General features: G+C 43.4%; 1 protein-coding gene across 2 annotated transcripts in view; it reads left to right on the plus strand.

Moving 5' to 3' along the window:
- LOC109874598 (dual specificity testis-specific protein kinase 2) overlaps positions 1-17278 on the plus strand; it is a 35180-nt gene that overhangs the window by 12027 nt on the left and 5875 nt on the right. For both annotated transcript variants that reach the window (XM_020466583.2, XM_031809655.1), the window contains exons 4-8: positions 3879-4000; positions 6681-6729; positions 12090-12236; positions 12636-12718; positions 13464-13548. In XM_020466583.2, the coding sequence (XP_020322172.1) occupies positions 3879-4000; positions 6681-6729; positions 12090-12236; positions 12636-12718; positions 13464-13548 (486 nt within the window). The remainder of the gene's footprint in view (positions 1-3878; positions 4001-6680; positions 6730-12089; positions 12237-12635; positions 12719-13463; positions 13549-17278) is intronic.

Below are 17278 nucleotides of genomic sequence, written 5' to 3' on the forward strand. Positions count from 1 at the left end.
ATAGTGAATACATCACAACTATGAAATAACACATGGAATCATGTAGTAACCAAAAAAGTGTAAAACAAATCAAAATGTATTTTCGATTCCTTAAAGTAGCCACGTTTTGCCTTGATGACAGCTTTGCACATTCTTGGCATTTTCTCAACCAGCTTCACCTGGAATGCTTTTCCAACAGTCTTGAAGGAGTTCCCACATGCTGAGTACTTGTTGGCTGCTTTTCCTTCACTCTGCGGTCCAACTCATCCTAAGCCATCTCAATTGGGTTGAGGTCATGTGATTGTGGAGGCCAGGTCATCTAAAGCAGCACTCCATTACTCTGTGGTCAAGTAGCCCTTACATAGCCTGGAGGCGTGTTGGTTCATTGTCCTGTTGAGAAACAAATGATAGTCCCACTAAGCGCAAACCAGATGGGTTGGCTTATCGCTGCAGAATGCTGTGGTAGCCATGCTGGTTAAGTGTAGCTTGAATTCTAAATAAATCAATGACAGTTTCACCAGCAAAGCACCCCAACACCATCACATCTCCTCCTCTATGCTTCACGGTGGGAACGACGCATGCAGAGATCATCCGTTCACCTTCTCTGCGTCTCACAAAGACAGTGGTTGGAACCAAAAATCTCAAATTTGGACTCATCAGACCAAAGGACAGATTTCCACCGGTCGAATGTCCATTGCTCATGTTTCTTGGCCCAAGCAAGTCTCGTCTTCTTATTGGTGTCCTTTTAGTAGTGGTTTTCTGAGCAGTTGATGTCGGTTACTTGAACTCTGAAGAATTTATTTGGGCTGCAATCTGAGGTGCAGTTAACTCTAACAGAGGTAATTCTGGGTCTTTCTTGTGATAGTCCTCATGAGAGACCGTTTCATCAGAGCTTGATGGTTATTGCGACTGCATTTTAAGAAACTTTCAAAGTGATTGAAATGTTCTGTATTGACTGACCTTCATGTCTTAAAATAATGATGGACTGTTGTTGCCATAATATGGACTTGGTCTTTTCCCAAATAGGGCAGTCTTCAGTATACCTTGTCACAACATAACTGATTGGCCCAAAGTTAACAAGGCACACCTGTCAATTTAAATTAATTCCAGGTGACTACCTCATGAAGCTGGTTGAGAGTGCCAAGAGTGTGCAAAGCTGGCAAGGCGAAGGCTGGCTACTTTGAGGAATCTCAAAGATATTTTGATTTAACACTTTTTTTTTTTCTTCTTTTAGTTACTACGTGATTTAAATTTGTATTTTCCTATTTTTGATGTCTTCACTATTATTCTCCAATGTCGAAAATAGTACAAATAAAGAGAAACCCTTGAATGAGTAGGTGTCCAAACATTTGTGTGTGTGTGCGCATGCATGTATACATTTCTCTTTTTAAACGCGCAGAGGCTCTGACTGTAGCCTATTGTCGCTTTGAGGACTTATGATTGGGCAACAAAAACAAGCTAAATGCACCACTACACTTTCGTGAAAATCAAGAGCAGCGGCATAAATGATCCAATTTCTCCCTTGCGCACGCACAGCAGTCGCGTTCTGATTTGTACAGGCCCTTCCGGATAAGTCAGTTAAAATGACACATACCCGTATCAATCAGATCCAACCCAAACCTGTGACATTATTTAGAATTCTGGATTGGGTCTCAGGTATTCGGGTACAGGTGGATCCGTGAACACCTCTAGCACACAGATACTGTGGCCGCTCCTTATTACATTGATCTAGGCTATTGTCTCACAATCGACTGATATGGAACGTGCGAAAAGGGCTGAAGAGGTTTATGATGGCGACTAGACGTTAGGCTACAATGGCTGTCTAAGTGCTATATCGTCTGTTACACTAACAACCTGACAGGGTTGGTACTTCAACAGATATGGCTGTTGAGGTTAGATGTTCATCTCCTTTACTGACATTTTGAGATCATGTTATCTACATTCACTTTTGGTGTAACCCACATTGTAATTTCCTCCAACCAGCGTCAGCGCTCATGAAAGTGACTTTTACTTTCAATGAGGGACTTTCAATTATTTATAGGCTATAGACTTCAGCTTCACCTACTGAAAAGTCGGAGTCAGGGCATTCTATATTGATGTTGTCACAACCACCACAATGTCAGCACTTTCTATCTTATGCCTCTATCTTAGTCATACTATTTCCTTTCCATCTGTATGTATGAGTCAATGCATACTGATGGACTGGAAATAGAATTCAGATTAGTTTCTTAGCTCAAACAGGAAACTAGCCTAATTACAGAAAGGAATAGAAGTGTTGCTATGTCTGGAGCTGTGATGCACAGTAATCTAATGGCCGCTTCAGAGCATGGCCACAGTGGTCTGCCTTAGAACTACTCAATCACTGCTCATTGGAGTCAAAGGGTTAATGCAAAGGACCCAGTGCTGACTTGGTGGGGGAAGGGGAGCGTGTAGGGTCCTGCCCCAGGCTGCCTGAGGGGGCTGTCATCACACCATGTATTTTAGGGAGGGAATGCCCATCCAACCTGAATATGACTGGGGCCTTTACAAATAGTCCTTGTTGAACAAACCTTAAGAAAAAGCTTCCTTTATTCACACTCACATGTTTTAAAAGGTGCTGTTTAATCCTTGGGGCCATTAATATTGTTATATTGCAGCTGTTTCCTCAAGTCAAAATGATGACTTCAGCTCTATTAGTACAACAATATTTACCCTCGTTGCTTCTCACTTGCAATATTGACCCTCGTTGCCTCAGACTTGCTTCTCTAAATGCTTAACGGACACAAATGTTTCCTGTGTAATGAGAGTTCCATATTTGTCTAAGCAAGGGGACAATGGATCTACATAAAATAAAAAATATAATGATCTGTTTGTCTTCGACTGTGTGTCCTGTCTACAGGGCTAGGTATTGAGGAGGCTAGCTGGATTGATGGAACAGATTGGAGGTGCAGGGTCTTGCTGGGGCAACATTATGGGTCTTTGTTTGAGCCAGGCTGCACTCTCTCTCTCCTGGTGGGCAGAGGATGGGAGTGGGGGAGGTGGTCTAGAAGAGGCCATCTGCTGCCTGCTCCTCTCCTACATGGAAGACTAGCTGCACCTTTGTATTAGAACTTCAAGAGTGGCTAAAGAAGCACTATGAACTGGATACTCATCCAAGTGCTATGTAAATAAGGCCTAGATCGGCCTGCTTCCCTTTTCTGTACCTCAAACTTCCTTTTATCTCCGCTCTCCAACAAATGTAACCTGTAAACTAGCTATATAACCAGATAGGCATTGTATCTGTTACTGTACTCGCAGACCGACCTGAGTTGAGACTTTAACTTCTTATTCACTGGTTTCAGTGTCTTAATATTTCATCTGGAGGAAGTGAGCAGTAGCAGATACAGCTTATTTTTCTCACCCTGACTCATAACTTCCTGTGGTTGTTATGGCTTTGAGGAAGCAAATAAAACTATTTCCCAACGATCAGATTGATGTTTGTATTGTTGTAGTTAGAAAAGTGTTCTGCCTTCTCTGCCAAAGAAAAGGGTTACATTTTAGGTAGTTGTGATAGGCTAACACCTAGGTTACATATCACAACATTCATATTCTTGGCCTCGGCTCAGTATTCTTTCTAGTGCACCAATGTGTGGATGAAAGCCAGCCACTCATCTTTGATCACATTGGAGTTAATGCTGCAAGGAAGGCCAGTGACTGACCTAATTCACAGGAGAAATGGACTGTTTTATTACCCGTTGTTATGGTTCTGAATGTGGAAGGACATTCATTTTGCTGCAGAAAGAGAACCTTTCTCCATGATCTTGGAATAACGATAATAGAGAAGTGTCCCCATGATAAGGGAATATTGATAAGGGAATGGTAGTGTTAAAGAGAAGCATTCCGATAATGCCTAAATGACCGGATTGTTGTGTTTGTTGCAGGTGCGCCACAGAGTGTCGGGCCAGGTGATGGCTCTGAAGATGAACAAACTGAGCAGTAACCGCGCCAACATGCTGAGAGAGGTCCAACTGATGAACAGACTGTCCCATCCCAACATCCTCAGGTGACCTCCAGGAAATGAAACATCTGTTCCACTACATTTTGGACAGTTGATTTTTTTTTTTTTTTTGGCACAGCACCATCCTCAATATTTTTTGTTTGAATATCAATCTGTCCTTTTGGAGAAACGGAACTAAAATGCCTTCTGCGATATTATACAATTCTTTTTCATTCTTGGTCAGTTACTGATTAAATTATTCCAGCTTTTTAATAACAATCTCAAGGGGCTGCTCAAAAAATGGGTACAATACAGGGCTGGAAAAGTTCAGTTATGGTGCCATATTCAGAAATGGTGTCATTTTCTTACTGACTAATGGCCTAATCCCCTTTTTTTCGAGAAAGTGACTCTTAAGTCATTTGTGAATCCTTCATCTTTGAAAGATACTTTGATCTGTAGCTTTCTGTCAAAATTACATTAGCCTCCCCTTTAATGGAATCAGTGGGGTAATAAATAATATGATGAACTGGGTGGTTCGAGCCCTGAATGCTGATTGGCTGAAATCCGTGGTATATCAGAACGTATACCACAGGTATGACAAAACATTTTATTTTTACTGTTCTAATTATGTTTGTAATCACTTTTTATAATAGCAATAAGGCCCCCTGGGGGTTTGTGGTATATGGCCAATATTCCACGGCTAAAGGCTGTCTCCAGACACTCAGTGTTGCGTCGTACATAAGAACAGCCCTTAACACACCCCCTCATGCCTTATTGCTTAAAAATATGCCATTTAGCAGACTCTTTTATCCAAATTACAGTAATACGTGCATACATTTTACGTATGGGGTGTGACCTTGATCTCCGCTGTTCCACAGTATTTAACAATGGATTTTCTGGAACAGCCTGAGTTTGAATTTCATTGACATTAATTCCCTTATGAGGAACAACCTTTCCCTTTTCACGTCTCACCAAAGCCGTTTATTTTCATATTAAGTTGGGAGCCTGCAAAATCGGCACACATACATATTTGACCAAACTCCTCATGATAGAACAAATAGTTTGGGATTTATTATTGTATGACAATGTTTTATGTTGTCATGGACAATAATATGGAACAATCTGAATTTCCTATCCTCAAATGGATTAGGCTGACCTAGGCTTTGCATGATACACTACAGAGCTCACATTCTGCTGTAGGTGGTGGGTAGGAAAGAGATGGTCTGTGCGTGCTGTGTTACAATCACAGCTTTGTGGTGGTTGGCTGACGAGAATTCTGAGGGGTTCTTTGTCTGAAAAACCCTTCGAAGAACCCTCTGTCTCGCATTTATTGGGTCATAACTCAGGGTCGCCAACACTCGCTGTGTGTACAGCCTGGCTCGTGTGTTAGGATATTCATACAACCAGTTTGTCATTTCCAAAAACAGACGGCCTTGACTGTGACTCCAGCCTCTTAAGATTTGGATGCAGTGGCTCAAAAAAAAGAGGGAGAAAAAGAGATGGAATGTGGGTCAGGAGAGTGAGCCTCGTTTCCCCCTAGAAATGACTTTCTTGTTTGCACTGCTCTTGTTGGGTCTTTTCTTCCAGTGCAGAAGTATTTAACCACCAAGAGACTTGTCATTTTGCTCTCGAAAGGACTTTGCTGTCGTCCTTGGACCAGATAATTAACTTTTTTGAGCTACATATAGACCCACTCAAATCTTAAACTCTAGACCCCATAGCTTAGCTTTGTCATGTCAACATGAGAAGAGCATAACAGGAGAGCCATAAATATGCATCCACCACATGTCTCTCATGGTATTTTGTGGTAAATCTACTGAACCACAATATAAACGCAACAATTTCAATGATGTTACTGAGTTATAGTTTATTTAAGGAAATTAGTCCCTTTTTTAATTTTTTTATCATTGGGCCCTAATATATGGATTTCCCATGACTGGGCAGGGGTGCAGCCAAGGGTGTTCAAACTGTAGAACCCAGTTCCTACATTTGAATTTAAAAATGTATTTTATCAAACAAAACTATGCTACATTTTATCTTTTGTAAATTGGACAGTGCAGTTAGATTTAACAATAATTTAAGCTTTCTGCCCATATAAGACATGTCTATGTCCTGGGGAATGTTCTTGTTACTTACGATGTCATGCTAATCACATTAGTGCACGTTAGCTCAACCGTCCCGGGGGGGGGGGGGGGGGGCGATCCCGTAGAAGTTAATTGAAGACAGAAATAATTGTCCGTTTCATTAGCTGTCCGGGTGGCTGGTCTCAGCCGATCCCGCAAGTGAACAAGCCGGAAGTGGAGGTCCTGGGCTGGCGTGGTTACACGTGGTCTGCGGTTATGAAGTCGGTTGGATGTACTGCCAAATTCGCTCAAACGACGTTGGAGGCAGCTTATGGTAGAGAAATAAATATTTGATTCTCTGTCAACAGCTCTGGTGGACATTGTGTGGCAACTGCACATTTTAGTGGCTTTGTATTGTCCCCAGTACAAGGTGCACCTGTGTAATGATCATGCTGTTTCTTCAGCTTCTTCATGTGCCACACCTGTCAGGTGGCTGGATTATCATGGCAAAGGAACAATTCTCACTAACAGGGATGTAAACACATTTGTGTGCACAATTTGACAGAAATAAGCTTTTTTGTTCGTATGGAAAATGTCTGGGCTTTTTTATTTTTTATTTCAGCTCATGAAATGTTCATTATACATAGAAACAATAACTGACTGATGTCTTTGTCTTCCTCTAGGTTCATGGGTGTGTGTGTTCAGGAAGGCCAGCTCCATGCTCTGACTGAGGTAAGAGGAACCACTGTCTTTGTGACTTAGAGCCTTGTATAGATGGCCTACACCTCAGAAACATGACTGCACCGCTTGCTGTCGTGTTTCAGGTCGGGATGTTGGCACACTGTTTAATTCTGTTTTTCCATCCACTCTATCATGGAATGTGATTCTAGAAACATGATGGGTTTTCTAGCATCAGTATAGGCCTAAATGCTTTTTACTTGTAATGTAGCTAATACTGTCATATTGCTCATTGAGTCCTGTTGCAGTATGGTCAGCTTGTTATGTAATGCAAGTCTCAGATAAGTATAACCCACTGAAAGGTGACCTCATAGCCATGATTATAATGAAAAGGTATTGTGAATTTTTATCCAGGGTTTTTCTTCAGGTGAACACTAAACAGTGCCGCTTCGCCCAGAAGGACAGCAACCTGTAATTGAAAGAACCTTGTGTTTCCCTGCATAGTTTACATGTGAGCAAATAAAGCTGTTGATGTTCTCAATGAAAAGCCAGGGGATGGGTTCCATTAGGGCTAAGGGTTATGTTTTATATTTCTGTCAAATTGTGCACAAAATAGCTTGACCTATCTGTGTGACTGAGTTGGTGTGTCCATGTAATCCAAATAGATAGCCCTGTGCTAATGATAAGCGTCGATTAGTAAGGGGAGTAGCTTTACGACTGACTGCCCCATCTGAGCCCAAGCACTCGTGTGAAGTGAATGATAGCAGGAAGTTATCCAATATGTGGATCCATGGAGATGAAGACTGGGAGAGAGGGGAAACTTCTCACCCACCAGTCTCCTGGGGCTGTGGTGTCAGCAGCCTCGAGCCAGGCTGTGAATACTGAAAACATGGCATCATGGGGTTATGTTCTGCTGCTACTGCTGTATAAACAGAACTAGCTGCTAGCTACCAGCACTGTCTGCATCTTGGCCTTGGCAACGGGCCTGACGAGTCTCCATGGTAGGAAATGAAGAGTCAAGTTACCGTGCAGCCACAGGCTTAGAGATGCAATCACTCATCAGGGCTCTATAGTGTGACCATTTTATTCCCACATATGCCTAAATATTTTGCTGTGTGACCTAGAATCTTAATTTAGGAGGACCAGTGCGCCTAGAAAAATGAAGGATTGTAGCTTTATTACTTCATATTTTTCATTGTGTTCGTACATTTCTTAGTGTGCCTACATTTTTCCATTTAGAATCACTTGCTCCTTGTAAAGCCCTGCTCCTCCGATCAAAACACCCTTTGACTCCGCTGGCCCTGCCAGGGCCCATCGGGTTGGCACAGTAACCTCTGCTCTGCTTCCCACTGCCTGACAGACCTCGTTTACACATTAGGCAAAGACCGATTAGGAGCATTATAATCTGGGTAATCCATGAGCCACTGGGGGGATTAGACCATTATTTGAAGCTGCTCGCAGTGGTCACAAGAGACAATTAATTCCCATTTCCTTTCTGGCTTTCTTAGCTTTAATTCAGGAAGGCTCAGGGAAAGCCTCGTCTTCAGCAAAGTGTATCAGTTAATGATTTCTAAGAGTTGCACCTGCCTAGAACAGTGTTTTATGCATGTTAGTTGTTTTGGATATTGTCCAGGCCTAGGCTACTAAGTAAGATGACCTTTTTCAACATTAAACCGGTCTTCTCTTGAGATTCAAGTCATGTTTAGTTTTACTGCAAGATATGAATTACCACAATGTTTGTTAAAATGATGTATTTTAGTGTCTCTGCTGCTATGGACACTTAGGGTAATATGGATGATCTATCCCATTAACTGTTTTGCCTGTCAATCAATCACTGTGGGTGAGACATTGATGGAAGGCAGTAGATTACTAATCTAGACAGAAAAAAATAGTCTAGTCTACCCTTTCAATGTAGTTTATTGTGGTTAAAATCTCAGAAAATGTTGTGTTCTGTCAAGTAACATATTGTTTCTCAATAGGGAATCTATTTAAGAAAATACAATTATGCAAAAAATTTCTGATTTTGTGCACCTCCGCTTTTATACAAAGTCAGGTGCCCATGAATAGACCGACAGGTATGATTTGAACAATAAAACAGGTGTTAAACATGAGTTTGTTCTGTGTAGAAAAGCCCAATCAACTCTTCTGACGACAAAAGTTTACCAACAATGATGACAGCCTATATGGTGTAGGTGAGAGCCCTGGCGAAAGCCCTGGGAGAATAACCTCTCCCTCAACAGCAGAGAGCGCACGCCCCCACCACATTGAGGCCACAGTGGAGAGGGTCAAAAGCTTCAAGTTCCTCAGCGTGCACATCACGGAGGACCCGAAATGGTCCCTCCACAGCGCCTCTTCAACCTCAGGAGACTAAAGAAATGTGGCTTGACCCATAAAGACCCTCACAAACTTCTGTCGGGCTGTATCTCCGCCTGGTACGACAACCACACTGCCCACAACTGCAGGGCTCTCCAGAGGGTGGTACGGTCAGCCCAACACATCACCAGGGGCACACTGCCTTCCTTCCAGGACATCTACAGCACCTGGTGTCACAGGAAGGCCAAGAAGACCCGAGCCACGACCTGTTCATCCATCTAGAAGGAGGAGAGACCGTACAGGTGCATCAAAGCTGAGACCAGCACCCTGCCCTGAACCTTAATCGCTGTTCTAGCCAGCTACCACCCAGTACTCTGCCCTGAACCTTAATCACTGTTCTAGCCAGCTACCACCCAGTACTCTGCCCTGAACCTTAATCACTGTTCTAGCCAGCTACCACCCAGTACTCTGCCCTGAACCTTAATCACTGTTCTAGCCAGCTACCACCCAGTACTCTGCCCTGAACCTTAATCACTGTTCTAGCCAGCTACCACCCAGTACTCTGCCCTGAACCTTAATCACTGTTCTAGCCAGCTACCACCCAGTACTCTGCCCTGAACCTTAATCACTGTTCTAGCCAGCTACCACCCAGTACTCTGCCCTGCACATTAGAGACTGCTTTGTTCTATGTACATAGTCATTGAACACTGGTCCCTTTTAATCATGTTTACATACTGTTTTACCCACTTTATATGTATAAACTATTCTAGTTATGGCTCATCCTATATAACTACTGCTGTACACCTTTCCTATTAATATACTGTCTACACACCATTATACACTCAGTGGCCAGTTCAGTCACTTAGCAATGGCTAGCAAAAAGGCATCCGGGCATTCAGTTACTGTACGATTGAACGTTAGAATGGGCAAAACGAATGCCGTCCGTTCACAAACAACCCATCACTAGGCTACACCAGTGACTGTATGGGGCTACGCTGACGAGTCACTTTAGCGGTCACCGGCAGGTCTCGACGTGGGCTTCGACTCCTAGGAAAATACAAACAAGATCTTTGGTTTACATGTCCTGAAGCCATGGACATATAACTACGTTTGTATGATTCATGAATTGAAAAGCAGGATATAGGAGATGAACTATGAACTACTCAGCACAAACTGTTTGGTCTTCCAATCAAATAACAGTAATAGCCTATATGACCACCGATTCTGTGGCTGGCTAAACACGCAAAAGAGAATGTAAGTGAATGTGCCATAAAACAATTACGTGGATTCCAACTCATCTTTACCACTTACATTACATGGGACATAAATTCACTCACAGGAGACGACGAATAAGTATCATGCTCTCCCTCCTCCGTGAAAAGAAATGTTACCGCAGCCAACCACAGCGCACAAAAATAACACCGGTACCGAGCGGCAGGTGAGACAGCAGACTGGCAAACCAGAAGTTTGGCTTTGACTGACAGGGGCCTGTGCTATCAATAGGTCACTACAAGATGCATATGGTTCATTCTAGTGGAAAAAGGCTATACAGACTTTTCTGACTAGCCAATTTAAACATTTAAATGAAAAGAAGCCTAGTTTAATGAAGTGGGGGAAAAGTAGCCAGCTGACAATGTGTTTTATCGTCCATTTAGCTGACAGCCGGCGCTTGTGGAAAACATTGCTAGATTTTTTTCTCCATCAACATATCCTGTTTAGTCACATTTTCACTGCCTGGGTTCTGCCCTTTTTATCCTCCAGTCTGCTACTCTTGCTCTCTGTGATCATGTGTTAATGGCCTTCCCTTCTCCAGGTTACCTTGTCAGGGTTTGGGGTGGAGGTGAGTTGATGTGGCCTTGTAACCTTACTTGTGTGCCTAACTTTTGGCCTTGGCTCATTCATCTGATCTGGAGACTGTTGCCTCAACCCACAGGGTGCATGGAGTGGATCATGTCCGTACTGACCGACTGGCAGCAGGATTTGTCTGGGCTTTACCCCTGTGAAGTGGAGGCCGATGCGGGGGGGGCTACAGAGGAAGGCAAACAAGCTGTAATCCTCTCCTGCGTCTGGAATTGGCTTGGGGATGGGCTGCAGGGCAGGGGGAGACAGTATTACAGCGCGGTGGCCTTTCAGCGCGTAAGACCAAATGACGCACGCACACACACGAGTTGGTGTGTTTTCTAGGTTGACTTATTATTAGGCCTACTTCCAACATTCTACCTGAACAAAGGTAGAAGGCTGCAGCACAAGTCAAATGTGTGTGATGCTTTAACCTCCGCTTTGGGCGGGCTAAATTCCATTGAAAGGTTCAGCTGTTAAAGGTACAGGCTAAGGGAGTTTAGTCTTCGTTCACATACATCATTTATTTACAGTTCCAACTGGGGGAAGACAGACGCGTTTTGACTAATATTCTCTTTTCTAGAAGTCCTCAATGTATTCATTGACAGTTTGCCAAGAAACCTAAAACACGCCAGTCTAGAATCATAAGGGAGGCCCAGAGAAGTCTGGTCAGTCCAGGGACCCCAGTCTCTCTTTTTGTGACCCTTATATACTTTAATTTCTCTCCGTAGTTATTTTCCACATTTTTGTTTTGTGGATGGATTAATCATTCTACATGATATAGGTTAGGCTTGTTCTGTGTGGGACAGCCAAGCCTCTTCCCAGCCGACAGAGCTACTTTTAAAACTACTGAGTGGATTTCCAATTCACTTAGCTTTTTCTGCAAGCAGGCAGTCTTGTCTGTCATTGTCCTCAGCTGTGCTTGGCATTAGCATCAATCTATGTTTAGAGTGCTCAGAGTAAGTCGATTGACTTTGACCGGTCTTCCTGAATGGGGCGGGGCATGGCCCCAAATGACCAACAGGATGCTGTAACAATGTCTGTACAGAACATTACTTCATATCTCAATAACTCATGTAGAGTATGTACACGATAGTCATTGAATTCAATAGTGTACATTTACTGATAATGTGTACTTTTTCCTACCCAGCTTTTGCTCACATCAAGGTGAAAGCCTGTGACAGAGGACAACTTTTTCTCCTGAACTTTCATTTGAAACCTTCCTAAATTGTTCTGTTTTCCCCCTCTCGACCTTTCTGCAGTACATCAACGGTGGGAACCTGGAGCAGCTGTTGGACAGCAACAAGCCTCTGAGCTGGGCAGCCAGGATCAAGCTGGCCTGTGAGATCGCCAATGGCCTGGGCTACCTGCACTCCAAAGGCATCTTCCACCGGGACCTCACCTCCAAAGTGGGTGGCAGTTGACTGTGGATGGATGCGTCCGAAATGTGGTGCACTGTTTCCTTTCTGAAACAGAGATAATAGATCTAGTCAGCATTTATATACAGTAACGTGTGTTCCAGTGCATTTTCTTCAAACCATAGGAGTTGGGACCTGGTTTCCATGCAATAGTACTTGACTTTATTGTGATTCTCTGGCTGTATTGCGGGTTGAAACTGAGCCACGTGGTGCTTTGACTCATGCAGGGTGTAAACCTCTGACTTGAATCTAATCAACCAACATGCAGTACATCAAGTTAATTTGTGATTCAGTTCAAGTATGACTGACTGAGCATTCACTGACACTTTCCCTTCATAAATGTCATTTTAGAAGCTCATAATGGAATTTGTGCTCACTGTTTGTCCTCAGAACTGCCTGATCAAGTCCGATGAGAACTGCTACACCGCAGTGGTTGGAGACTTTGGTCTCGCTGAGAAGATTCCCAACTATGAGTAAGTCATTTCCATGGTAACGGTTATATATTAAACAGGGGACAGTGCTATACAAACACAATGTTGGTTTACATTCATTGCTTAAACAGTTTTTAGCACGATACATAAGATTTAAGATCAGGACTGAAATTGAATCCCACGGTTTAATTATTATTATTATTTATTTTTTAACTCTAAAAAGAAAATCAAGATTTGCTTCTTTGAGTCCAGTGAAATGTCTCTGTAGTGAATGAATGTGGGGCTGGGAGGTAAAGGGATGGACAAGTGCCAGTAGGGGGGAGGGTCATTTGATTAGGCAGGAACATGAAGTACTGTTTTGGAATAAACTGGTGCTCTAGGCTAATAATACCAGAGCAGGTTAAGAAGGCCGCTCTCTTTCTCTCTCCAGGCTATGACTTCATTATTACATATTAATCTGATAAAGAATCGACCTGCTTTCATAACAAATATTTTGGCTTGTCTAATCATTGTTGTGATAAATATTGTAAAAATAGTCATTTTGTTTTTTTAACCTTTTATTTAACTAGGCAAGTCAGTTAAGAACAAATTCTTGTTTTCAATGACGGCCTAGGAACAGTGGGTTAACTGCCTTGTTCAGGGGCAGAACGACAGATTTTTACCTTGTCAGCTCGGGGATTGCACCCTGCCACCCCGATCTACTGTAATGAATTGCATTATTCCCTCACCCACAAGGCTTGTAACCTCCAGTCTAATGTTTATCTTCCTGTACTTGTTGTGCCTGCAGTGGTGAGGGGGAGAAGCTGGCTGTGGTGGGCTCTCCCTTCTGGATGGCCCCTGAGGTGCTGCGAGATGAACCCTACAATGAGAAGGTATTGGTATTTTATTAAGATCCCCATTAGCTGTTGCAAAAGCAGCAGCAGCTCTTCCTGGGGTCCAACACAAAACATGAAACTTAATACAGAACATCATTAGACAAGAACAGCTCAAGGACAGAACTACATACATTTTTAAAGGCACACGTAGCCTACATATCAATACATACACACAAACGATCTAGGTCAAATAGGGGAGAGGCCTTGTGCCGCGAGGTGTTGCTTTATCTGTTTTTTTTAAACCAGGTTTGCTGTTTATTTGAGCAATATGAGATGGAAGGAAGTTCCATGCAATAAGGGCTCTATATAATACTGTATGTTTTCTTGAATTTGTTCTGGATTTGGGGACTGAAAAGATCCCTGGAGCGATAAGTGTGTGTGTCAGAGCTGTCTGTAAGTTGACTATACAAACAATTTGGTATTTTCAACACATTGTTTCTTATAAAAATAAGTGATACAGTCCGTCTCTCCTCAAGTCTTAGCCAGAGAGACTGGCATGCATAGTATTTATATCAGCCCTATGATTACAATGAAGAGCAAAACGTGTCGTTCTGTTCTGGGCTGCAGCTTAACTCGGTCTTCCCTAGCAGCACCGGACCACATGACTGGACAATAATCAAGATTAGACAACTAGAGTCTGCAGAGCTTTGTGGAGTGTGGTGTCAAAAAAGCAGAGCATCTCTTTATTACGGCTAGACCTCTCCACATCTTTACCATTGAATCTATATGTTTTGACCAGTACAGTTTACAATCTAAGTCATATTTTTTCCTCCTCAACACACCATTCATTAGCAGATTCAGCTGAGGTCAAGAATTTAGGGAATGATTTGTACCAAATATAATGCTCTTAGTTTTAGAGCTGTGCACTACCAGTTTATTACTGGCCACCCATTCCAAAACAGACTGCAACTCTTTAAGGGTTTCAGTGACTTCATTAGCTGTGGTTGCTGATCCATATATGGTTGAATCATCAGCATACATGGACACACATGCTTTGTTTAATGCCAGTGGCAGGTCATTGGTAAAAATAGAACAAGAGTAGAGGGCCTAGAGAGCTGCCCTGCGGTAAACCACACATAACCAAACAGATCCACAGATGATGCAATCTCTATTGCACTTCACACTGCCCTTTCCCACCTGGACAAAAGGAACACTTATGTGAGAATGCTATTAATTGACTACAGCTCAGCGTTTAACACCATGGTACCCTCAAAGCTCATCACTAAGCTAAGGATCCTGGGACTAAACACCTCCCTCTGCAACTGGATCCTGGACTTCCTAACGGGCCGCCCCCAGGTGGTGAGGGTAGGTAGCAACACATCTACCACACTGATCCTCAACACTGGAGCTCCCCAGGGGTGTGTGCTCAGTCCCCTCCTGTACTCCCTGTTCACCCACGACTGCATGGCCAGGCACAACTCCAACACAATCATTAAGTTTGCAGACGACACAACAGTGGTAGGCCTGATCACAGACAACGATGAGACAGCCTATAGGGAGGAGGTCAGAGACCTGGCCGGGTGGTGACAGAATAACAACCTATCCCTCAACGTAACCAGGAGATGGTTGTGGACTACAGGAAAAGGAGGACCGAGCACGCCCCCATTCTCATCGACGGGGCTGTAGAGGAGCAGGTTGAGAGCTTCAAGTTCCTTGGTGTCCACATCAACAACAAACTAGAATGGTCCAAACACACCAAGACAGTTGTGAAGAGGGCACGACAAAGCCTCTTCCCCCTCAGGAAACTAAAAAGATTTGGCATGGGTCCTGAGATCCTCAAAAGGTTCTACAGCTGCAACATCGAGAGCATCCTGACTGGTTGCATCACTGCCTGGTATGGCAATTGCTCGGCCTCTGACCGAAAGGCACTACAGAGGGTAGTGCGCACGGCCCAGTACACTACTGGGGCTAAGCTTGCCTGCCATCCAGGACCTCTACACCAGGCAGTGTCAGAGGAAGGCCCTAAAAATTGTCAAAGACCCTAGCCACCCCAGTCATAGACTGTTCTCTCTACTACCGCATAGCAAGCAGTAACAGAGTGCCAAGTCTAGGACAAAAAGGATTCTCAACAGTTTTTACCCCCAAGCCGTAAGACTCCTGAACAGGTAATCAAATGGCTACCCGGACTATTTGCATTGTGTGCCCCACCCCCCACCCCACCCAACCCCTATTTTACGCTGCTGCTACTCTCTGTTTATCATATATGCAGTCAAATCAAAATCAAATCAAATTTATTTATATAGCCCTTCGTACATCAGCTGATATCTCAGTGCTGTACAGAAACCCAGCCTAAAACCCCAAACAGCAAGCAACGCAGGTGTAGAAGCACGGTGGCTAGGAAAAACTCCCTAGAAAGGCCAAAACCTAGGAAGAAACCTAGAGAGGAACCAGGCTATGTGGGGTGGCCAGTCCTCTTCTGGCTGTGCCGGGTGGAGATTATAACAGAACATGGCCAAGATGTTCAAATGTTCATAAATGACCAGCATGGTCGTATAATAATAAGGCAGAACAGTTGAAACTGGAGCAGCAGCACGGTCAGATGGACTGGGGACAGCAAGGAGTCATCATGTCAGGTAATCCTGGGGCATGGTCCTAGGGCTCAGGTCCTCCGAGAGAGCGAAAGAAAGAGAGAAGGAGAGAATTAGAGAACGCACACTTAGATTCACACAGGACACCGAATAGGACAGGAGAAGTACTCCAGATATAACAAACTGACCCTAGCCCCCCGACACATAAACTAGTGCAGCATAAATACTGGAGGCTGAGACAGGAGGGGTCAGGAGACACTGTGGACCCATCCGAGGACACCCCCGGACAGGGCCAAACAGGAAGGATATAACCCCACCCACTTAGTCACTTTAACTATACATTCATGTACATACTACCTCAATTGGGCCGACCAACCAGTGCTCCTGCACATTGGCTAACCTGGCTATCTGCATTGTGTCCCACCCACTATCCGCCAAACCCTCTTTTATGCTAATGCTGCTCTCTGTTCATCATATATGCATAGTCACTTTAACCATATCTACATACTATCTCAATTAGCCTGACTAACCAGTGTCTGTATGTAGCCTCACTACTGTATATAGCCTGTCTTTTTACTGTTTTATTTCTTTACTTACCTATTGTTCACCTAATACCTTTTTTGCACTATTGGTTAGAGCCTGTAAGTAAGCATTTCACTGTAAGGTCTACTACACCTGTTGTATTTGGCGCACGTGACAAACTTTGATTTGAGATGCTTCCATTAAAGAAAACCCTTTGAATTCTATTAGATTGCCATATTGTGGATTCAGAGCCGAGGTTGAAAAGCCATAGCACTTAGTTTTTTTCAACAACCAGTTATGGTCAATAATATCAAAGGCTGCACTGACATCTAACAGTACAGCTCCCACAATCTTCTTATCAATTTCTTTCAACCAATCAGTCATTTGTGTCAGTGCAGTACATGTTGAGTGCCCTTCTCTATAAGCATTCTGAAAGTCTGTTAATTTGTTTACAGAAAAATAGCATTGTATTTGGTCAAACACAAAAAAAAAATCTGCAGTTTGCTAAGTGCTGGCAGCAAGCTTATAGGTCTGCTGTTAGAACCAGTAAAGGCCGCTTTACAACTCTTGGGTAGCGGAATTACTTTAGCTTCCCTCCAGGACTGAGGACAAAGACTTTCCTCTAGGCTCAGATTAAAGATATGACAGATAGGAGTGGGTATAGATTCAGCTACCAT

This window comes from Oncorhynchus kisutch, linkage group LG30 (genome assembly GCF_002021735.2).
Source record: "Oncorhynchus kisutch isolate 150728-3 linkage group LG30, Okis_V2, whole genome shotgun sequence".
Taxonomy (NCBI): domain Eukaryota; kingdom Metazoa; phylum Chordata; class Actinopteri; order Salmoniformes; family Salmonidae; genus Oncorhynchus; species Oncorhynchus kisutch.